The sequence below is a fragment of the Ochotona curzoniae genome, unplaced genomic scaffold (assembly GCF_017591425.1).
Source record: "Ochotona curzoniae isolate NIBS_2020 unplaced genomic scaffold, NIBS_Ocur_1.0 contig_2404, whole genome shotgun sequence".
Lineage (NCBI taxonomy): Eukaryota > Metazoa > Chordata > Mammalia > Lagomorpha > Ochotonidae > Ochotona > Ochotona curzoniae.
The window spans coordinates 6,324,809-6,348,908 of NW_024465451.1; the positions used below are offsets into that span (position 1 = coordinate 6,324,809).

Consider the following 24,100-nt stretch of genomic DNA (forward strand, 5'->3'; position numbering starts at 1 on the left):
AAATCCATTCCTTTCCTTTCTGGCTTAATGGGCAAGGATTCAGCCCATTAGAGACCACAGGGTTCAGAGTAGCCTGTACCACCTCGAGGGAGGAAATGCCAAGTGGAGAAAGTGTTACTGTTGATTACAAAAGGATTACGTCATTATCTGGATCCTGTGTGCCTTTGTAGTAAATGTGAGTGAATGATATTGCTTTAATTTAAAAAAATTGTTTCAAAGAGTTGCACAGAGAATAGAAACAGATTTTCCATCTGCTGGTTTACTCCCTAAATAATCACAGTGGCTTGGGCCAGAAACCTGGAACTTATCCAGATCTCCCACATGAATGTCAGGGGAACCATCTTCTGCTTCCCCAGGCACATCAGCAGGGAACTGGATCAGAAGTGGAGTGGCTGAGACTAAAACTGTGCTTATGGGATGCCGCCATTGCAGACAGCTGAGCCACTGCACCACAATTGTGGCTAGGAATGAGAGCATTGTCAACTTACATGAACTTTCTAATGTCCAAACTTGATTTTTGCCTTTTTTTTCTTCTTTATTGGGTAACTCTACATAGCATTTGGGAAACTTTCATATATTTGTGAGGGATGGTAAGGGTGAGGAAGGAGGGAAAGAGAAGAAATCCTTCCCATTGCTAGTTGACTCCCTCAAAGTCTACATAAGAGGAAGCTGGGAACCTGGAACTCAGTCCGGGTCTCACAGGTGGGTTGGCTGGGGTTCAACACTTGAACCAACCCCATGCTGCCTGCCCCAGGGTATTTGGTAGCAGAAAGCTAGACGTGGAGTAGAAGTAGACCTTGAACCCAGGTTCTCTGTTGGAGGATGCAGGTGTCTGAGTGCTAGGTTGGACACCTGCCACTACAGTTTTACTGTATGCGTGTGCTCATTGATCTGAGGTATTTAGACAAGTAGAGCAGAAGAGCGATTGCATTTGTTAAAATTTAGTTGAGCACGCCTCACTCAAACTTTTTAGTCCAGATGTTTGGTTCTTCCCCGTTCACCAGGTGGAATTACGGAGACTTGTAAGTTTGTCCTGCTTAATAGGAACCCTAGCATCTGTAATAGTAGTGCCAGAAACATTTATCAGGTTACAGGAGGTTGGATGGATGAAAACACTTCTGAGTTAGACTTGCGCTAGAACAGTGGACTAGTACACTTTTGACAGATGATCAACTTTGATTGAAGTGAAGGGAATAGGTGATTATTTGATCATTGCTTCTTTCCTCATTCTAGAATTGTATGCTGACTTTCTAACCTGGGGACTCCGGTGACATCACCTCTGTTGTCTGGAAGGTGGTGCCTGGGATCCTGTCCAAGAGAATCATTTGTTATAATAAGGTAAATATGTAATAGTAAAGCGATTAATAACTGCCTTTACGGAATTTATATTAGGAAGTGATTGTCCACAGATTTCATTAATGGAATTTCTGGGTTGTTATGAAGGATTTTTGTTATTTTATACAAAGTAAATTATTTGAAAAGCAGAGCTAGAGAAAAGAGAGTGCTTCCATGTGCTGCTTTGCTCCCCTGATCGCTGCAGTGGCCGGGACTGGACCTGGGTGATGAAGCCAGGAGCTAGGAGCTTCTTGGTCTCCCATGTGGTGACAAGTGCTGTCTTTGGTCATGTTCTAATGTTTTTCACAGGCCATCAGTAGGGGGCTAGATCAGAAGTGGAGCAGTTGGGGCATGAACCGGTTGCCCATATGGGAACCTGGCATTGCAGGTAGTGGCATTATGTGTTATACCACATGCTGGTCCTCATGATTTTTTTTTTTTTTTTTTTTTTTTTTTTTTTTTTTTAAAGATTTATTTTTATTATTTTTTCATTGGAAAGGCAGATATACAGAGAGGAGAGACAGAGAGGAAGATCTTCCGTCCGATGATTCACTCCCCAAGTGAGCGCAACGGGCCGATACTATGCCGATCCGAAGCCAGGAGCCTCTTCCGGGTCTCCCACGCGGGTGCAGGTTCCCAAAGCTTTGGGCCGTCCTCGACTGCTTTCCCAGGCCACAGGCAGGGAGCTGGAAGGGAAGCGGGGCTGCCGGGATTAGAACCGGCGCCCATATGGGATCCCGGGCGTGCAAGGCGAGGACCTTTAACCACTTGCGCCACCGCGCCGGGCCCGGTCCTCATGATTTTTTTTATTTTCTAGATTTATTTTGACTTTTATTTGAAAGGTGCATTTTGGAGCTAGAGAGAGAGACAGAGCTTCCATTTGCTGGTTCATTCAAATGAATCTATTCTTGGTCCCTCGTATAGTGCAGGATCCCAAGAACTTGAACTACTCTCCATTGCTTTCCCAGGATATAAGCAGCGAGCTAGATGGGAAGTGGAGCAGCTGGGAGGTGAACCGGTACCTGTATGAGATGCCAGTGCTGCAGGCAGAGGATTAGCTTGCTGTGTCACCATGTTGGCTCTGGCCCTCATGATTTCTTTTTCTTTTCTTTTTTCTTCCCTTTTTTTTTCTTTTTTTTCTTAAGATTTAGTTACTTTTATTGGAAAGTTAGACAAACAGAGAGGAGGAGAAACAAAAAGATCTTCTGTCCAATGATTCACTCCCCAAGTGGCTGCAATGGCTGGAACTGAGCTGATCTGAAGCCAGAAGCCAGGAGTTTCTTCCCGGTCTCCCATGTGGGTGCAGTGTTCCATGGCTTTGGGCCGTCCTCAGCTGCTTTCCCAGGCCACAAGCAGGGAGCTGGATGGGAAGCCAGACTGCTGGGATACAAACCTGGCAGCCATATGCAATCCTAGTGCATGCAAGGCGAGGAGTTTAGCTGCTAGGCTGCTGCACCAGGCCTGAGTGACACCTTTTATGGCTGGGTGACAGGTACACTTGGGTTTCTGTTATTCTCTCTCCTTTTGTGTATGTTAGATTTAGTACATCCATCATATAAATGCTCCTTTAAAGTAATAAAAGTGAAATAACTTGATTAAGGTACATTTTTTAAAATGAATTTGGAGTGATTAGGAATAGTTAGATTTATGTAGGAGTATAGGAATTGCTATTTAAAAATTTTTCTTAGGATAAGATTAAAAAGTATCAACACTGTTAGCTTGTAAAATGTTCTTACAGTAGTGTAAGGCAGTGACTGGTATTGTGGCACTGCAGGTTAAACTGCGGCTTGGGATGCCAAGTGCATACAAAGTCCTAACTACTCTTATACTGCTTCCTGCTGATGGTAGCAGTATATGACCTGAGCACTCGTGTGGGCGGGGTTGCTGGCTCCTGACTTTGGCCCAGCCTGGTGCTTGTAGCTATTTGGGAGTGAAGATCTCTGGCTCTCCCTCTCTGTCCCTCTGCCTTACGAATATTAACATGAGAACAGAATAGTGGACGGAGGGCACAAGTGAGCTCATTGACTAGAAAGATTAAACAACCAGGTGATGCTGTCTGCATTCGTGTGTCTGCCTCCTCCTGCTTCCTTCCTGTTTATCTTTTTCATCCTGCATGTCCTTACGTTATAGCTGTATTTATGCCCATCTCTACTATATATTTTCTAGCAAGTTCTGTAGAGTTTAGTTTTATGGATTTCTTTATTTGAAAGGCAGAGTTACTGTGAGAGGGAGAGAGAGGAGTTCTATGGGGTGATTTGCTCCCTACATGGCCTAGACTAACAGAACTGGGTCAAATTGAAGCAGAAGCGGGGGCCTCCCTCCAGGTCTTCCATGTAGGTGGCAGAGAAGCCCAAGCTTTTGGGCCATTCTCCATTGCTTTCCCAGGCCATTAACAGGGAGTTGGATCGGAAGTGGGGTAGCTAAGATACAGACCAGTGCCAAGGGTCCGGTGCAGTAGTCTAGAGGGTACTGCCTCACCTTGTATTCACCAGGATCCCATGTGGCTGCCTGTTTGTGCCCCACCTCCTCCACTTCCCATCCACTTCCCTGCTTAAGGCCTGGGAAAGCAGTTGTGGACAGCCCAAAGTCTTGGGACCTAGTATCTGCGTGGGAGACGCGGAAGAAGCTCCTGACTCCTGGCTTTGGCTCAGCTCGACTCAGCTCCAGCTGTTGTGGCCACTTGGGGAGTGAAACAGCAGATGGGAAATCTTTCTGTCTGTGTTTCCTTGTCTTTGTATATCTGCCTTTCATTTTAAAAAGTTAGTTTTTTAAAGATTGATTTATTTGTTTTTAATTGCAAAGTCAGATATACAGAGAAGAGACTCTTCCGTCCGATGATTCATTTCCCAAGTGACCACAACGGCCGGTCTGCACCGATCCAAAGCCAGGAGCCCAGATCCTCTCCTGGGTCTCCTACACGGGTGCAGGGTCCCAAGGCTTTCGGCCATCCAGCTCCCTGCTTTCCCAGGCCATAAACAGGGAGCTGGATGGGAAGCAGGGCTGCCAGGATTAGAACCAGTGCCCATATGGGATCCCGGTGCATTCAAGGCAAGGACTTAACCACTAGGCCACCGCGCCTGGCCCAAAAAGTTAATCTTAATCTTTAAAACAAAAAAAGACAGTGCCAAATGGGATGCTGGTGTCACAGACGATGACTTAGCCTGCTCTGCCACAATGTTAGCTGCAGAGTTCAGTTTTTAACATTAAAGCATTTCAGAATGAAGCTTGGAATCCTGCACCCATGTGGCATATGACTTTGGTCTTTCAGATATGTGCATTAATTCTTTTAAAAATTCAGAACTCTTCAGTGAAAAAAATTTTTTTTAAAGATGCATTTATTTTATTGGAAAGGCAGACGTACAGAGAGGAGGAGAGACAGAGAGGAAGATCTTCTGTCCGATGATTCACTCCCCAAGTGAGCGCAATGGCTGCACCAATCCGAAGCCAGCAGCCAGGAACTTCTCTCCAGGTCTCCCACGTGGTGCAGGGTCTTAAAGCTTTGGGCTGTCCTCCACTGCTTTCCCAGGCCACAAGCAGGGAGCTGGATGGGAAGTGGGGATGCTGGGATTAGAACCAGTGCCCATATGGGATCTTGGTGCGTTCAAGGCGAGAACCCTAACCATTACGCTATTGTGCCAGGCCCCAGAGAAATTTTTATTTTAAAATGTTGGAAGCGAAAAGACCTGTCTCCTCAAAGGACAGGTTTAAAAAGGGGAGTGTCTAATAAATGCTGTGTGAGTATGGTTTTTTTTAGGAACTTAAGAGATCAGAAGTGGAACTGTTCTTAATTGATTTATCTTCCTAAATAGTTGAGAGCAACTCCGCAACTGAAGAGTGCTCCAGTTGGGCTTCCTGGGGATTGTGTGCTGAAGCCTGTACGAGGTGTTGCCCCAGGGTACCACAGCTACTCTTGATTCTGCTTCTGTTTATTTCCACTTATACTCCAGGGAGGACAGTCTCCAGAGAAAAGCATAGAATAGTAAACATGTTTAATGTTTCCCTGGAACTCTGCTTTCCTGCCCGCTGTCGAAAGGCGCGTGGAACGTGAGTCAGGCGCAACTGCTTTTCCATAAAGCATCTGTGAACGTTGTTTTGTTTTGTTTTAATTATTTCTTTATTTGTTTGAGGGTGTCTTTATCCCAAATATTTCAAACATTTTAAGGCTTGTTCAGCATTGTTTTTATTTTTATTTTTTCTTTTGTTTTTTAAAGATTTATTTATTTTTATTGAAAACACAGATTTATAGAGAGGCGGAGAGACAGAAAGATCTTCTGCTGTTGTTGCAAAGTCAGAAATACAGAGAGGAGGAGACAGAGAAGAAGATCTTCCGTCCGATGATACACTCCCCAAGTGAGCGCAATGGCTGGTGCTGTGCCAATCTGAAGTCAGGAGCCAGGAGCTTCCTCCAGGTCTCACAAGCAGGTGCAGGGTCCCAACGCTTTAGGCCATCCTTGATTGTATTCCCAGGCCAAAAGCAGGGAGTTGAATGGGAAGTGGAGCTACCAGGATTAGAACCAGCGCCCATATGGTATCCCGGTGTATTAAAGGTGAGGACTTTAGCCGCTAGGCCACGCTGCCGGGTCCGGAATGATCTTCTGTCCATTAGTTCACTCCCCAAGCACTGGGCCTCCATGGAAACATTTAAAAAATAATTGCTATGGCCTGGTGCAAAAGCCTAGTAGTTAAATCCTTGCAATCCTTGCCATGCATCTGCCAGGAGCCCATACGGGGGCCAGTTCATGTTTGAGCTGCTCCACTTCCCATCCAGCTCCATGCTTGTAGCTTAGGAAAGTATTAGAGGACGGCCTAAAGCCTTGGAATCCTGCACCTGTGTGGGAGACCCAGAGGAAGCTCCTGATGAACCTGGCGATGGAAGACCTGTGTCTCTTTCTATCCTGTGGAACTCTGCCTTACCAATAAAAATAAATTTTTGAAAAAAATCTTTGTCAGACTCTGTGTTAGCTTTTAGATTTTTAAAATTTATTTTTTAAGATTTATTTGTTTGTGGGCTCGGCACTGTGGCCTAGCAGCTCAACTCCTTGCCTTCCCACATGCCTGGATCCCATATGAGCACCGGTTCTAATCCTGGCAGCCCCGCTTCCCATCCAGCTCGCTCCCTGCTTGTGGCCTGGGAAAGCTGTTGGAGACGGCCCAAAGCCTTGGGACCCTGCACCCACGCTGGAGACGTGGAAGAGGCTCCTGGTTTCAGATCAGTGCAGCCATTGTGGCCACTTGGGGAATGAGTCAATGGACGGAAGATCTTCCTTTCTCTCTCTCTCTCTCTCCTCCTCTCTGTATATCTGACTTTGCAATAAAAATAAATAAATCCTTAAAAAGGAAAGAATGGGCAGAGAATCAGATTTACACGAAGAGACAATGAACTTGCCACTGGTTCATTATCAGATGATCCCACAGCAGGGCTTTGTCTGGCCGACTCCAGGAGCAGGAACTTCATGTGGCTCTCCCTTGGGGGTGCTGGGTTCCAAGGACTTGAGCCATTATCCACTGCATAGTCAGGCAGGTTAACAAGGAACTGGATTGGAAACAGCAGCTGGGACTTCCCAGTGGTGCTCATATGGGATGCCGGTATCATAGAAAGAAAGTTAATCTGCTGTACCCTGCATTTTAATTATTTAAAAATGTTAATTTAGTTTCTGAAAAATCAAGGTACAACAGAAAAGCTGAGTAATTACATATCTAAAATGCATTTTTGTTGTATGTAGGTTAAATGCAGTGTATCTGTTCTTGCAAGTCCTTTTGATCTGCTTGGTAATCCAGCAGTTTGGGAGGACTTGGGTTCTGGGTAGTGGGTCCGTGTGGAGGTGTTTGAAGAAAAACCCTTGCTCTGAGTGAGATTGTATTCACAATTATTTCAAAAGACTGAAATTTTTACACTTGGATTTTAAATACGACGGGAGACAAAGAAATGGAGCGGCAACTGTATGAATATAGGATGAAGCAAGAGATAAAGGAGTTCAGGCGTCCTCCTTGAAACATGCAGTGGTGTGGCTTGTATGTAGAAATCTTAGGATGCCTCTGATTTCTAAATATTTTCTTCGCAGTCACATTACATTTGGAGAAGTACATTAAACTGAGCATCCCAGTGATGTGGGACAAACCAGCATTGGTTTGAGAGCAGGAAAGGTAAAAGTGGATATGAACCGTGTCATCTAAGGAATGTTGGAAAGTGAATGTAGAGACAGGGTTGGCGTAACAGTCACTGCTGTGGGTGTCCAGATGCTAGCTAGTAGGTGCCTGATTGGCTGTTGCATTTTTGGTCCAATTTGTTGCTGTTTAGCTGTAGATGGTGGCTCAAGTGTTTGGTCTCCTCAGAGACTTGGTCTGACCTCTGGTTTCAGCCTGGCTGCTTGTTGTAGGAAGATTGAAGATCTGCCTCATTTCTCTTTCCCCCCCTCCCTCTTTCCCTCTCAAATAAAATGAAAGTAAGTAAAACTAAAAGAGGCTAAAGATGTTGGTATTATATACCTTCTAGGTCCCTTAGAGTTTTCAAAGTAGATCCTGTATAATTTTGCATCCTTGTCTGCCAAACAGGTGGATAGGAAGTGTTCATTGGCACTTGTTTGGGCAGTCATCTTTCTGTACTGCTGCTGTGGAACATTCCCGCATTGGTTGGAGAAAAGTGTTTGAGGGGGCATATTTTTATATGAGGCACTTTGTGTGTTTCTCTCTTTTACTTTATTACATTTTTTCCATTTTTTTTCATTTATTTTTAATAGTTTAAATTCTTGAGGGGTACAGCATCACTTTATAGTAGAATGATCCTGGAAAAAGTTAATTGTTAATGCCTATGGTCAGATATGCCATATATTCAAACACCAGGATGTAATGCCTAGGTTTTCTTCTTCCAGAACTGGGAAACTGGGCTCCTGTCCTCTGAGAGTGTTGTTCCCAAACTAGTCAGCTTGAGAAAAGACTGGTAGCTCCGTTCTTTCTTGTCCATTTTTCACAGCGTGTCACCAGTTAGATGTCAGCCATTTGCTGCTGTGATTTGGTCTGTTTGGAATTTGTAGTTCTTAGAAGCTCCTTTTGCTCAAAGAACAAAGAGCACTCCGTAAATTACAGTTAGTTGTTCCATCTGTTTTGTTTTGTTTTTTTTTTTTTTTTTTGAATACTTTGATTGTCTGGAGGGGTTTGAATGTGTGTCAGGACTCACTCGTGTTTGCATGTATTTCCTAGGTGTAACTGAAAAAAATCACCTTTTCAAAGATGTCAAAAACAAACAAGTCCAAGTCTGGATCTCGCTCTTCTCGATCAAGATCCGCATCAAGATCTCGTTCTCGGTCGTTTTCGAAGTCTCGATCCCGAAGCAGATCGATCTCTCGGTCGAGGAAGCGCAGGCTGAGGTAAGGGGACCTGGTTTGTAAACTGGCAGAACTGTTGCTTCAGGCAGGATGGTGGTGGCAGTGTTAGACTTATTTATTTTTATTGTAAAGGCATATTCACAGAGAAGATAAGGAACAGAAAGATGTTCCATCCACTAGTTTATTCCCCAGGTGTGAGTTTTGAATGTCTTTGTTCAGATTGTTTCTTGAAGGGTCAATTGGGTCAGGTTGGCCTTGGAGACGTTCCTGGTCTATTGAGACACTCCAGTTCAGGTCAGCTTGATTTGCGTGCTGCTTCCCTAATTCCACTTCTCTGTCAGCACATGCTGTTTCCTATCCACTTGAAAGAAAAAGTATCTGAGTTTTATTTGAGCTGTTTGATTCATTTCTCTAAACCTGATATTTTTGACTTAAGTGTGTGTGTGTGTGTGTGTGTGTGTGTTTTCCCAAGGCTGGAACCAGTTTATTTGCTTCATCAGCAAAGAAAGGATAGGTGAAGGCTGAATAATACAAATAATGTTTTAAGAAAGGGAAGCCTTCATTCACTGAAATAATCGTTGAAAAGCTTACCAGGATTTATTTGTGTAAACCCAGTGTGCCAGTTACTAACAGACTGTGTCTTACTTGGTAAAGCACACCTTAAAGCTGTGTGCATATTGGTGGTGAAAGCATCACTTGGTTTTATGACTCTTACGTGAGATGTCCTTTTCTTTTTCTTTTTATTAATCCTTTTTGAAAGAAAGAACAACAGAAGGGGAATGTGAGCAGAGCAAGGGTGAGAGGGCAAGAGGCAGCACGCTGTCTCCAGCTGCTGACTGACTCCCAAAATGGCTGCAGCAGCCAGGTCAGCGAATGGGACCTCCATCCTGCTCTGCCACCTGGGTGGCAAGGGGCTAGGTCTTTGGCCAGTCACTTTGGCAGAAGCGGGTAAGAAGCCAAGCAGCCAGCACTGGAATTGGCATTATGGGTTGTCAGTATCTTAAGGGGCAGCTTATTCCACTGTGCCTCAATGCTAGCCCCTAGCCCTACCAGGTTGGTTTTTTTGTTGTTTTGTTTTTGTTTTTCCCATAATTTCTACAAAGAAAACAAAATTTCTTTTCAAATGTGCAGTTTTAAGAGCATGATGATACTTCCTAGTTTGGCTTCTTCCCACCCTATCAGTGTTTTATGATTCAGTCTTCATACCATTAGGTAATTTCCCTTGTTCAGGAATCTCTTGATTTGTTGCAAATCAGGTTGGGTTTTTTATTTGTTTGTTTTTAAGGATTTATTTTACTTGGAAAATCAGTTACAGAGAGAAAGCTTCCATCTGTTGCTTCACTCTCCAAATGGCTGCAGTGGCTAGAGCTGGATCAGTCCTAAGCCAGGAGCCTCTTGCGGGTCTCCCTCACGGATGCAGGGTCCCAAGGCTTGGGGTCTTCCTCCACTCCTTTCCCAGGCCACAGGCAGGGAGCTGGATCAGGAAGGAAGGGAACAGTCAGGACACAAACTGGCGTCAGTGTGGGATGCCAGCTCTGGCAGGCAGAGGATTAGGTGTTAGGCTACCGCATTGGTCCCTGTTTGTTTTTCTTTAAAGTCACTTTACTTGTGTGTGTGTGTGGATAAGAACTTTGGAATACCTGCTGTTTATTCCAGATGAGGCTCCAAAATCCTGTTTTTGGTTTGGTTTGGTTTGTTTTTTTCCCCTTTTTTTTTAAAAAAAGTTGATTGTTATTGTTATATGAGCAGCAAACCTGAAGAAAAAGCTGCAAGTTCTGCTCTTAGCTCAGTTGTACTTCTAAAGACTTAAATGATTGGGGGCATTGTTTCTCACCGACAGCAACTTTATTTTAAAAAGAAATCTATGAAAATTCAACCTAAAAGTTAATTTTAGACCAGAGATTAAACAAAAAGAAGGTATGTATAAATGTTGATGGGGAAAACTACTTCACTAAGTAATTTACCTTCAGAAATAGCCATCTAGACCATGGGAATGATCAGGGACGTAGCAACTCCTGCCTTGTACCCATAGTCATCTGATTTAAGTGGTTTAAACCTGTTTTGGATGATTTAATTCTGAAAAGTGCTCCCCCCTTTTTTTCCTTTTTTCATATTTTAAGATTTATTTTATTACAAAGTCAGATATACAGAGGGGAGGAGAGACAGTGAGGAAGATCTTCTATCCGATGATTCACTCCCCAAGTGAGTGTAACAGCTAGTGTTGTGCCGATCCGGAGCCAGGAGCTTCCTCCTGGTCTCCCATGAGGGTGCAGGGTCCCAAGGCTTTGGGCCGTCCTTGATTGCTTTTCCAGGCCATAAGCAGGGAGCTGGATGGGAAGTAGAGCAGCTGGGATTAGAACCGGCACCCATATGTGATGCATAGCCATTAGGCCATGCCTCCGGGTCCTGAAGTGCTTTTCAAAATAAAATACACTGTGTGGGAATTAATTGGTTCAAAAGCAAGAGGCTGCATAACCACAACTGAGGGAGTCCATTGGCATTCCTTGTGTCCCAAGGCCGGTCACAGCCAGTGAATGGCACCTGCTGTCCAGCAGGTTGTCACTTGGGAGGACTTTATCCCCTAGAAAACAGGGTTCTGTGCTGAGGCTAATCTGACTTTGGAAACAGCTGTTTGCAAAACAGCCACCAGATGTTCACTTTTGTTTCTAGTCTGCTCAGGACTTTTCTTTTTCCCCTCTCCTATAAGGGAAATGATCTAGCCAGTCGTTTTGAGAAACAATGCCTTTAAATTAACTAATTATAACTACTGAGTTCTACAGAATGGGAGAATATTATTTCCTTGTATTTCAGACTTTCCTTGTAAGTGACTTAAACATTTCACTAACAAAGAAAGATTAAGAACAAGGGGGGGGGCGGTGGGAGAAGAATAATTGCATTTACAGTATGTAGTTACTCCTGCCTCTGTGCAGGGGCTGTGCGTCTTGGCAGTATGCCATGCGGGCTGTTCTGATAGTGGCTAGGAGAAGCACCAGGCGCCTCTGGGGGTGGGGGTATGACTTGAACCCTCCGTAGTGGGTCATTTCCACCAGGCATAGCCATTTATGTGGGTCATACTTGGTTTCATAGCCTCTCTTCACCTGCAGTGCTGTTTTTGAATGGTAAGTGTGGCAAGTAAGTTTTCTTAAATTGTATTTACATAAGTTTTAAAAAATATTTATTTATTTTTATTGGAAAGTCAGAGAGAAAGAGAGACAGGAAAATTTTCCGTCCAATGATTCGCTCCCCAAGTGACCTCAATGGCTGGAGCTGAGCCAATCTGAAGCCAGGAGCCAGGAACCTTCCTCCAGGTTTCCCACATGGGTGCAGGGTCCCAAGGTTTTGAGCCATCCTCAAATGCTTTCCCAGGCCACAAGCAGGGAGCTGGGTGGGAAGTGGAGCTGCCAGGATTAGAACCGGTGCCCATATGGGATCTCGGCATGTGCAAGGGGAGGACTTTACTATGCTGTTGTGCTGAGCTCTACATTGCAGTTTTTAGCTTGTATTTTTGCTAGCTGTTTTAGTTCTGGGGTAGTTAGAAAAAGGCAGTATTTTACACTAAACCGAATGTAAGTTTCTTTTTAAAAAAACATAAAAGCACACACATACAAAAACAAAAGCTAAAAAAACCCTGCTCTCTTTGGTTATTAAATCCTGAGGGGAAAAAAGTTGACATGTTTACTAAACATAGTAGTGATCATGAGGAGTATGACCTTAACAGCAAATCAGGCTGAACCCCATTGGATGAATGGTTTTTTTGTTTTGCTACTCATATGTACTTGTGGTTGTTCATTTTATAAACTAGGCATGCTTAACGAGTGTAACGATGAGGACAATATACTGTAATGAAAGTTACTTAAAAATAAGCAGTTGGGACCGGCATTGTAGTGTAGCTGGTAAAGCCTCTGCCTGCGACAGCTGCATCCCTTATAGGCCCCAGTTCATGTTCTGGCTTCTTCCTTTGTGATCCCGCTCCCTGCTAACGGCCTGGGAAAGCAGAAGCAGATGGCCCAAACAGCCATCCACATGGCAAACCTGGATATGAAGCTCTTGGCTTTTGCTTGGCTTAGATGTGGCCTTTGCAGCCCATTGGGAATTGAATCAAAAGATGGAACGTCTTTCTCTTGGTCTTTCCCTTTTTGAAATGCTGAATTTCAAATAATAAATCCCAAACACTGAAAGAGTTTTTGTTTCAGCAATTTTATCATTTGATATTTTCAATGCCAGTCAGTGTTGTAACATAATGGGTCAACCTGTGAACCTGACAGTCCAAGTGTCAGTTTGGATTCCAGCTACTCCTAATCCAGCTCCCTACTAATGTGCCAGGGAAAGCAGTGGAGGGTGGCTCGAGTGCTCGGGGCCCTGCATCCACATGGGAGCCCCAGAAGAGATTGCTAGCTTCAAACTGGTCCACTTCCAGCTGTTGTGGCCATTTGGAGAATGAGCCAATGATGAAAAGATTCTCTTCTAACTCAGCCTTTCAAATAAATTCATCATTAAGTAAGCTTTAATGTATGTATGTTGTTGTTTCAAGAGGAGAGAGTGGGAAAGAACATGTACTTCATCCTCTGATTTACCGCCTGAACACCTACAATAACTGGAATGAGATAAGGGTGAATTTGGAACAAACTCGGGTGGTGGAGACCCAGTCACTAGAGCTATGACTGAGTTGCTGCCTCTCAGGGTCTACATCAGCGGGAGAATGAGTCAGGAGCGTGGCCAGATGTCAAACCCAGGCAGTCCAGTGTGGGCTGGAGCTTAGCAGACGCTAGGCCAAGCAGCCACCTCGCAGTGTTTTTGACCGTTGTTACCTACAGTTAACAGAAACTTCAGAAAGCAAAATACTGGTTAAGGAGGACTGCTGTTTTTACCAGCAGACAAAAAGTACATTTGCTTCTCCCAGTTGGGCATAGTAGACCTACTAATTTTTTGAAAATAAATAAGTTTTTATTCTGTATGAAAAAATTGTTTTGGGGAAGTTTTCTTGTAAATTTTATATAAGTTTAGCTTAGTGTTTAGGTATAATGGTTATAGCCTAGATGATGGGACAGGCAATATCTAGGCAGGCTAGATTTTGATGTAGGGTTTGACTTGTTTGCAGAAGTCAAGTAGTGTTGGCATGCAGTTTTTACGGTTAGGTCACTGTAGAATTCCCATTCTGGAAAGTTGCTACATTGTAGTTGTTTGTAGCTTGTTCAGTGAAGGACAGCACAACACTCACTAGTTTTTAGATTAGAAAGCCTTTGACTTGGAAGATGTTTGTCTTTGCTTAGTTTTATGAACTTGGTACCTTGCAGTGAGATAGTGCCCTCTTGTGGCACCTTGCGAAGATCATGGAACTGGAGCATAAACACTTAACTTTGAAGATAGACTGTTTCCAGGTCCCTTATTTAAAAAAAAAAAAATTTGGTATTTGCTTGACTTGCTGATCTGATTTTTTTATCTTATTCTTTGAGTGTTCTTTGATGTAAATCTGTTGGAGCTGTACTTTTATAACTCTACATTTTAATGAGATCTATAAATTCAGCCTGCACAGAGAGTGACTGGGATAGGATATGGACTGTTCCAAGTCTAAAGACCAGAGAACCTCCCTGAACTCATAGCAGTTGTTATGTCAACATGATCTGTGCTTCCTTTACTCCACTAAAACTTTGGTCTTCTTTGAGTCACTGAGTCTTGTGTATGCATCTGTACTTGATGAATATGGGTTCTAAGTAGTAGGATTAAATATTAAGTCTATCCTTGGTTTGAAAACAAAACTGAAAATGAATGACATATACGAGTAGGACAATTCATGCGTGGGACCTGGTGCAATAGCTAGTGGCTAAATCCTTGCCTTGCATACATTGGAATGCCATACGGGCACTGGTTCATGTCCTGGCTACTCTGCTTCCCATCCACCTCCCTGCTTGTGGTGTGAGAAAGCAGTTGAGGATGGCCCAGAGCATTAGGACCCTGCACCTGCGTGGGAGCCCCAGAAGAAGCTTCTGGCTCTGGCTTCTAACCAGCTGAGTTCCGGCTGTTGTGGCCTTGGGAAGTGGACCAGCGGACAGAGATCGGTCTTCTCTGTGAATCTGACTTTCCAGTAAAAATAAATAAATTTTAAAAACAATAAAGAAGTGAATGAAAAAATTGCTAAAACCAAAAACAAACAAACAAAAACCCAATTATAACAACACCAAACCAAACAAAAAGCAATTTGTGAGTGAATGTTTGACCTAGTTGATACAGCACTGCTGGGATGCCTGCATCTCTCATTGGCTTGTTTGGTTTTGCCTTTGGACTTTTGTTCTCAGTTTGATTTTTTTTCCCCCCGATAAAAGCACACACCCTGAGAGAGAATAGATAGTGACTAGTTGACTTCATGCTACCTGGGAGACACAAAGATCCGAGCTCCTGGCTTTGTCCTGGTCTGGCTCCAACTATTACAGAAGCATCATATGAAAGTACATTTCTTCTTGGTCTTTCAAATAAAGAAAGAAAATTTTTAATTCAGTTGTTTTTCCTTTTCAGTTCTAGGTCTCGTTCCAGATCCTATTCTCCAGCTCATAACAGAGAGAGAAACCACCCTAGAGTATATCAGAACCGGGATTTCCGAGGTCACAACAGGGGCTATAGGAGGCCCTATTATTTCCGTGGGCGCAACAGAGGCTTTTATCCGTGGGGCCAGTATAACCGAGGAGGCTATGGAAACTATCGCTCAAATTGGCAGAATTATCGGCAAGCATACAGCCCTCGTCGGGGCCGTTCCCGATCTCGGTCCCCAAAGAGAAGGTCCCCTTCGCCAAGGTCCAGGAGTCATTCTAGGAACTCCGATAAGTCATCTTCTGACAGGTCAAGACGCTCCTCATCTTCACGTTCTTCCTCCAACCATAGCCGCGTCGAATCTAAGCGCAAGTCTACAAAGGAGAAAAAGTCCTCTTCCAAGGATAGCCGGCCTTCTCAGGCTGCTGGGGATAACCAGGGAGATGAGGCCAAGGAGCAGGCGTTCTCTGGAGGCACCTCTCAAGATACAAAGACATCTGAGAGCTCAAAGCCATGGCCAGATGCCACCACCTACGGCACTGGTTCTACGTCACGTGCCTCTGCGGTTTCTGAGCTGAGCCCTCGGGAGCGAAGCCCAGCTCTGAAAAGTCCCCTCCAGTCTGTGGTGGTGAGGCGGCGGTCACCCCGTCCCAGCCCTGTGCCAAAACCTAGTCCTCCACTTTCCAACACATCCCAAATGGGCTCAGCTCAGCCAAGTAGTGCTGGGTATCAGTCTGGAACACACCAAGGTCAGTTCGAACATGGCTCTGGATCTTTGAGTCCATCCAAAAAGAGCCCTGTGGGTAAGAGTCCACCGTCCACTGGCTCTACATATGGCTCATCTCAGAAGGAGGAGAGCACTGCTCCCGGAGGAGCAGCCTATACCAAGAGGCAAGTATTTTGTTTCCCCTGTTTTGTGTTTTATCTCACCGGTTGACAGTTTAATTGTAATGGGATCTAAGTTAGTGCTCTGATTAATGGTAATAAGGTAATCTCCATATCCTAAACTTTTCATTAGCAAACATTAAAAACATCACCCAAGGAAACCTTTAGCTTAACTCTAGCTTTCCTACCTTCCTGAATTTGTATTGCAGCATAAAGTGTCTTAGACTCCTGCAATGATGTTTTCACATTTAAAATTTGCCTTGGATTCTACCAATGTAAGCCAGAGAACAGTAGAGATTTGTGGGTCAGCTGTCAAAAAAATATGATCTTTGCCAAAATGAGTGGCCATTGGAGCTGTTAGAGCCTCTAGGACCCACCACCTACTGTGCATGACCTGCATCCGCCCATCGTGGTGAAGCGCTGCACCCTCACAACCTCCGGTTGAGACTGGGCAGAATGGGAAAGTCCAAGGCTTAGTCCAGGAAGGCCTGTCTTAAAACCCTGAGGTGGGTGTGTGTCCTGGTAGAAGCCAACCAGGCACCGTGTTAGGAGAGGACATGGCAGTGCTTTCATCCTTCTCCCCTGGGGACACGGTGAGTTGGAATGTGAATCTTGTTTCTGTGGTTGGTTGGATGGATTGGGATGGCAGAGAGGGTAAGGGAAGTTGCATTTGGGACCAGCTAGATGGCAAGTGGTTTACCTAGTAAGTGATTGCCGTTTTTCTTTTATTAGGATATTTTATGTCCCATAATTTCTTGATGCTTTGCCCAATCAATATACCTGTTAAGGTGATTAAGCTTTCTCCATTAGTGGTACAGAAGAGAGATTCAGAATCTGTGCTCTGCTGCCCTTAGCACGCCTGCTTGGCTGGGATGTGAATCCCTTTTTAGGAGACTAGCTCGTGAGCTCCACTTTTCCCTGAGGAGGAAGAGATTGGTTTTTACTGTCACCACCCCTCTCCTGTTAACAAGTACTTTGTTTTTATTTGTGTTCACAGTCCATTTCATAATTAGATCTTCTAGGTGACCTGACGCAATTTTGAAGCCTTTTTTGAGGCTTGTATTTCCAAATGTGCATTGTATAAAAGCAAAAACAGTCCAAGGTTGAACATTCTATGTTAACTTTGCTGAAAGCAGCTTTTAAGGGACTGAGTGAAGGTTGGTGAGACTCTAATTTTTTTCCCTTAGACCGCATTAAAGGTAAGCAGGTTTCTGTTTTTGTGGGTTTTTTGTATGTTTATTTATTTATTTATTTATTTTGCTAAATCTTAAAAATACTTCTGCTGTTCTTGGTTGTTTTCGTAAGACTTAACTGCATGAACCATGTATTTTTCTCCAAAATGCCACATTCATAAATCTGTGAAGGAGTAATGATAATTGCAAAAGTTGCTGTTAAGTAACCAAGCAGAAAACATTTTGTAATCTTAATTTGTTCAGACAATGAGACAATAGGCAGATGCTGTTTCCAAGCAGATGGCTTAAGAAGCCTCTGTGTGTCTCCCTTGTGTTTTTATAACCAGGTATCTGGAAGAGCAGAAGACAGAGAATGGAAAAGATAAGGAACAGAAACAAACCAATACTGATAAAGAGAAAGTTAAAGAAAAAGGGAGCTTTTCTGACACAGGCTTGGGTGATGGAAAAAATAAATCTGAGTCATTTGCTTCCAAAAGTGATACCGAGAAGTCTTTTCGGGGCAGCCAGTCTCCCAAAAGGTATAAGCTCCGAGATGACTTTGAGAAGAAGATGACTGACTTCCACAAGGAGGACATGGATGAGCAAGATAAGGACAAAACTAAAGGGAGGAAGGAATCTGAGTTTGATGATGAACCCAAATTTATGTCAAAAGTCATAGCAGGTGCAAACAAAAGCCAGGAAGAGGAGAAGTCAGGCAAATGGGAGGGTCTGGTGTATACCCCTCCGGGGAAGGACAAGCAGAGGAAAACAGAGGAGCTGGAGGAGGAGTCTTTCTCAGAGAGATCCAAAAAGGAGGATCGGGGAGGGACCAAGAGAACCGACAGTGGGCACAGGGGGTTTGTGCCTGAAAAGAATTTCCGAGTGACCGCTTACAAAGCAGTCCAGGAGAAAAGCTCATCGCCTCCCCCAAGAAAGACCTCTGAGAGCCGAGACAAGCTGGGAGCCAAAGGAGACTTTCCCTCGGGGAAGTCTTCCTTTTCCATTACTCGCGAAGCCCAGGTCAATGTCCGGATGGACTCTTTTGATGAGGACCTTGCACGGTGAGATGTACTCCTTGATCCTCAGGGCTTAAGTGTTGTCTCCTCATTTGTCCCTGAGGACAATTTCCTGCATTTCCCCCTCCCCCTCCTTGTTTCCACCTGTCTCTGGAATAGTGTGTGTCCCTGAGCCATGTGCTTAGGGGACAGGCTCACTGGGGTGGCAGGCGGTGCTTTCAGCCTCTGGTGGCTCGTTTCCTTGATGGTTGGGTTCCCTGCGCTGCTCTCCTGGTCTGTTCAACCCTGCAGCCCCCTCTCCCACCACTGTCCCTGTCCTGGTTTTTTTTGTGTATTCAGGATGTCATTTGCTTGTAAAGCCACCCAGGAGCAAGTACTGAATTCCTAGCCACCAGTCTGTGTCACTGGCCACCACCATCAAATAACATACCAGTTTTAGAGTTGGAAAAAATTGCTTGCTATCTACCATCCCTTCTCCCCAGACTTTAGGGGAAAGTGGCAAGGCCCAGACTGCCTGTCTGCTAGGTGCAGAGGCTCCAGCCCTGCTTCGTCATTATGTCACTTGCTGAATGATTATGGCTGGCTTGGTTCATTCATCTTCTGACGTGACCCCTTCATTTGCTATGTAGTGAGACCCCCAAAGCAGAATCACTCAGATTTAACACTTGACTCCTGTTGGAGATGCTCAGTGAAGAAAGGGAGAATAGATTTTGACTTCACTTTACCATGGTGTGTTGTGTGACGACTACTGTGAACTTTGGGAAAGAAAACAGTTTTGTGGGGAGACCTAAATGTCTTAAAAAGCAGTATGCTTTTGTGGTTTAAGTGTTCTTTCTCCATCTTTCTACATGGCCTCCCTGTGTTTCTTTTTCAGACCCAGTGGCTTATTGGCTCAGGAACGCAAACTCTCTCGGGATCTAGTCCATAGCAACAAAAAGGAACAGGAATTTCGTTCCATTTTCCAGCACATACAGTCAGCTCAGTCACAGCGCAGCCCCTCTGAATTGTTTGCTCAGCATATCGTGACTATCGTTCACCACGTGAAAGGTAAGGCCGTACTCCGAATCTCCGATTGAGGCTTTTTGTGTTGTAAGCGGGGAGATGAGTGGGCCAGAGAGGGGACTCCTTTGCAAACCATCAAAGAACCTTTGAAGCTAGGAGTTGGCTGGGAGGAAATTCCCTTTGGAGCTAAACATTTTGAAATGCTGGTAACCTGTGATCATGACAGCAGATAAAATTCTTACATGAAGGTTTACAGTTCTTGCAAACTTGGGCGATAGGAAGGTGGCTCTTCCACCTTCCAGTCATCTCTTGCAGACCTGTGGATTTCTCATCAGCTTACTCATATCCCCTGGGCAAAAGCAAGTGGGCAGGTTGGGGAATGGCTAGTAAAAGCGATAATAGGATCACCAGGTCGGGCTGGTCACAGGTTCTTTCTGAAATTTTAAATTCTGTCTAGAACTGTTGCCTCCAAGGAAAGTAGGCCCCAGTTTTCTCTTGTTAATTCCAGCCAAAGGGGCTTGTGTCTGAAACCAGCCATTTTTGCTTCCTCTTCTCTGTGTGTTGTATGCATTTGATGACCTAGTACTATTTCTGTGGCTGTACAAAAGGTGAATATTATGTCTGCCCTTAGTAGCGTAACCTATGTCTTTTAATTCCAACAGAGCATCACTTTGGGTCCTCCGGAATGACATTGCATGAACGCTTTACTAAATACCTAAAGAGGGGGACTGAGCAGGAGGCTGCTAAGAACAAGAAAAGCCCAGAGATTCACAGGTGAGGACCTTAGCCTCGCACTGGAGTTTGTGGTGAAAAATGTCTTATCAAATACTAAACTCATTTTGTGAAAATCTGTGACAAGGAGCCAGTGCCGTGATATGGTAGGCTAAACCTGAGGAGCTGACATCCCATATGACTGCTGGTTCATGTCCCAGCTTCTCTGCTTCCCACCCAGCTCCCTGCCTTTGATCTGGGAAAGCAGCGGAGGACAGCCCAAAGCCTTGGGACCCTGAACCAGCATGGGAGACCTAGAGGAGACTCCTGGCCCCAGATTGGCACAGCTCCAGCTCTTGTGGCCACTTGGAGAGTGTACCACTGTGTGGAAGATCTGTCATTCTTTGTATTCCTGCCTTTTAAATAAACGTGAAATCTTTACACCATAATTCCCCCCCCCCCCCCCCAATGGTTCTATGGCTAATGCATCTTGAATGCTAAGTTTGGGTGTCCTTTAGGAGAGCTGTGGCATATGTGGTTGCAAATGGAAGGGAGATAGTCTCATTGTATGAATGAAGAAAATGGCTCTCTCCAGCCAGGTGAACTCTGGCTGTAGTGGTAACACAGTTACTGTGGCCATCTGAAGGTTGGTTAGAGATTTTCTATCCTCTGGTTCACTCCCCAAATAGTTCCAGTTGCTGGAGATGGGCCAGGCCAAAGCCAGATGTGTAAAACTCCATCCAAGTATCCCGTATGGGTGGCACTGGCCAGGCTCTTGGACCATCTCTGCTTTCCTAAGTACATAATTAGGGAGCCTAGTCAGAAATGGAAAAGCTGGGACGTGACCCCACACCCAGATGGGATGTTAGTGTCACAGGCAGTGGTTTTACTCACTGTGCCACGATGCTGGCACTGTCTCCTAAAGTGTTTGTTTAGTTTCTCAAAATGCCCTTAACAGCTTGGCTGGGCTGAAGCAAAGAGCTAAGAATTCCATTTGGGTCTCCCCAACAAGAGTGACGTGAGCCACTTTGTGCTACCTCCCAGGATGTGCCTCAGCAGGAAATTGGGTCAGAAGACAATAAGAGAATAACAGGGACACAAACCAGACACTAAGATGGGATGTGGATGTCCCAGCAACTTTGCCACTACACCACATGCTGACCTTGATTTTTTTCCCCCTTATTACCATTCAAAGAGGATTGAAACTTTTTTCTTAACATTTATTTATTTTTATTGGAAGATTTATTGAAAAAAGGATCTTCCATCCATCGGTTCATTCCCAAAGTAGCTGCAGTGGCCAGAGCTGAGCCAATCAGGAGCTTCTTCCGGGTCTCCCACACGGGTGCAGGGTCCCAAGGCTTTGAGCCATCCTCCACTGCTTTTCCTGGCCACAGGTAGGGAGCTGAATGGGAAGTGGAGCAGCTGGGACATGAACTGATACCCATATCGGATCCTGGCACATGCAAGATGAGGACCGGGCCCCCACTTCAATTGTAATGTCTTAAAATTTGTTGCTTTGTTGTGTTTTTGTCTGAAGACAAAGTTTGGCTTTTTCCCTGAATCTTTACTGTCATTCCCTGAATCTGTTGTGCTAGGTAGGAGGACCAGGTTTGTACAGGTGGCCTTGGATTTAGGATCTGGTGGGGTGTGTTTTCCCTAATTCTAATCTTACATTAGAGTAATACATAGACTAAGATTCTCAGGAAGTTCTGTTTGAACTTGGGGAAATAAGACTGTTGGTGAGGGAACAAGAAAATTGCTAAGTTTGGGAATGTAGGGGTTTGCTTATTTTGAAGATGCTTTTATTTGGAAGGCACTGCTAGAGGGGGAGAGAGATCTTCTGTCTGCTAATTGAGATGGAAGTAATAAATAACCTTAACGGCTAGAGCTGGATTAGGCGAGAGCCAGAAACTTTACCCAGGTCTCCCCATGATTACAGGGGCCTGAGCACTTGGGCCATCTCCTGCTGCTTTCCCAGGCACATCAGCAGGGAGCTGGAAGGCAAGTGGCACAGCTGAGATTCAAGACAGTGCCCATAAGGGATACTGATGTTGCAGATGGCGGCTTAAACACAGTGCTGGTCCTGGAACATAGGGTTTTATTTGTGTCTTTTTGGAGAATGAGAAGAAGCACGTGGATGCCCCTGCTAGCTGGGCTGAGGTTAAAGCTGGGAGCAGGGTGGCTGTCAATCTGTGCCTCCTGCAAGGCTAGCAGGAAACGGGAGGAGGCAGCAGCTGATGCTCAGTTAGCCTTAGTTCTTCAGATGGGATACAGGGGCCTCAGTTGGTGACTCAGCTGTTAGATTGGACATCTGCCGTTGGGCCTTGGGCTTTTATGAATCTGTACGTCTGCCTATGGGACAGGGTGTTTGAAGACTAATGTGGGGGGGACGAAATACCTGTCTGTCAACTTTAGTACTAAGAATATTACCAGTACTATTTTCATATGTAATCTAACAGGTTTTTTGTGTCTTCCATTTTAGGAGGATAGATATTTCCCCCAGTACATTCAGGAAACATGGTTTGGCTCATGACGAAATGAAAAGTCCTCGGGAACCAGGCTACAAGGTGAACTGTTGCTTTGATCAGTAATTCCAACAAAATGAGTGCGTTGGGCATGAACTTGACAGAAATGTGTTTGTTTAAATTACTCTCTACTTAAGTTTGTGTTTTTCTTTTAAGGATGGGCATAATTCTAAAAATGAACTACAAAGGGTTAATTTTTATTAAATGTATCAACAACCTTTGTGAAGTGGTTAGAATATGGTAAATGACCCCAAAGTCTATTGAGGTGAGCTTGAGAAAAAAAAAAGAGAGGAGTTTTGGAACAAGTGCCCATGATGAGAGAAGAAACTTTTTGTGATATTTTTCTGCTTGTAAGTATTATCAAATCAACTGTATACATGCACTATTTGCAACCATGATTTCAGAAAGACATGCATGTCAGAGGAGAGTGAAATATTCATAGCTTAACTTAGACTGTTTATACACAACTGGTCCAGTTGGTTTTTTTTTTTTCCCCTAACATTGTACCATATCTGTCATCTGTTGGTTACTATTACTTTAAAGCTAAACATTACCTTAGTTGCCCAGCCGTAGTTGCAATAATGTGCACATAAGCACTGTTGAGATTAAAGCTTGAATGCAGTCCTCTATGAAGTAACTAAATTGGGTTTTTAAAAATCGTACTTATTGACCTTCATTCACATAATACAGTTGAAATTAGTGATGGCTGTCTTGTGCTAATAAGACCTTTTCTGAAAATACTATTTCAAGTTTTCTTAAACAAATTTGTCCTGCTGGTTGATGCAAGGCACTCTGGTGCAATCTCTCTGTCTCCCACCCCACTTCTTTCCAAGTAGCAGTCAGATTGGCACTAGCAAGTGCAACACCAGAGGAGATCTCGTCTTTCATGCCGGCTGCACTAGAGGTTTTGTCCACCTGCTTTTTTTGTCTTGGTCCTTAAAGGGATGCTCGGGCCCCATTCTTTCTCAGAAGCAGATGAAAGGATAAAATGATAAACCTTATTTCCGCAACAAAGTGTAATGGTTCCTGTAAGGGTAATGTAGATACGGAGTGAACTGTTCATTTCTTCCTCGCAAGGGTTCATTTCTGCAAGACAAATCCTAGTGTGGAGGCTCTCACCTGCTCTTGGGTCTCCTTGAGTTTCCCAGGAATCGTTGAAAGCCACTGCTGGGATGTGGGATGTTCTGGGCTCAGGTGCTGCATTCATGCTCCCTGCAGCATGAACCTGAGGTTTCTGTACTTGCTGTAGAGTTAGTGGGAATACAACAAAACCAAACCACTTTAATTTGATATTGCCACTTTATAAATGTTCTATGTTGCTATAGTATAAGTAGGAGAAAGTGGACACTTGTAAATTCTGGTGGTTACTCAGCCCCAAACCTTCTCTGTGCTGGCTTTCTCTACACGAGCCAGAGTCGTCACTGGACAACAGGATTAGCAGGATCAGCAGGTAGCCTTTTCAGAGAGATAACTATCTTCATTATTTTAGAGAACGGGGCTGGGGCTGTGTGAAGAATCCTCACATGGCAACTTGTGGGACGTGCTGCTGCATCCCTCCCAGATGTGGCTGGCCTGCCGCACATTGCGGTGCTTTTCTACCCATTGGAGTA

At 44.4% G+C, this 24,100-nt stretch overlaps 1 protein-coding gene across 2 annotated transcripts in view; it reads left to right on the plus strand.

The window, feature by feature from the left end:
• The window catches only part of THRAP3 (thyroid hormone receptor associated protein 3), a 49,546-nt gene that overhangs the window by 18,192 nt on the left and 7,254 nt on the right, over positions 1–24,100 (plus strand). Inside the window, exons 2-8 of one of the 2 annotated variants that reach the window (XM_040974208.1) lie at positions 1,234–1,338; positions 8,533–8,699; positions 15,168–16,070; positions 17,584–18,297; positions 19,127–19,299; positions 19,917–20,028; positions 22,448–22,532. In XM_040974208.1, coding sequence (XP_040830142.1) covers positions 8,563–8,699; positions 15,168–16,070; positions 17,584–18,297; positions 19,127–19,299; positions 19,917–20,028; positions 22,448–22,532 — 2,124 coding nt within the window. In that variant the 5' untranslated portion in view covers positions 1,234–1,338; positions 8,533–8,562. Of the gene's footprint in view, positions 1–1,233; positions 1,339–6,998; positions 8,700–15,167; positions 16,071–17,583; positions 18,298–19,126; positions 19,300–19,916; positions 20,029–22,447; positions 22,533–24,100 lie in introns of those variants that run through there. The other variant, XM_040974209.1, reaches the window with a different exon arrangement.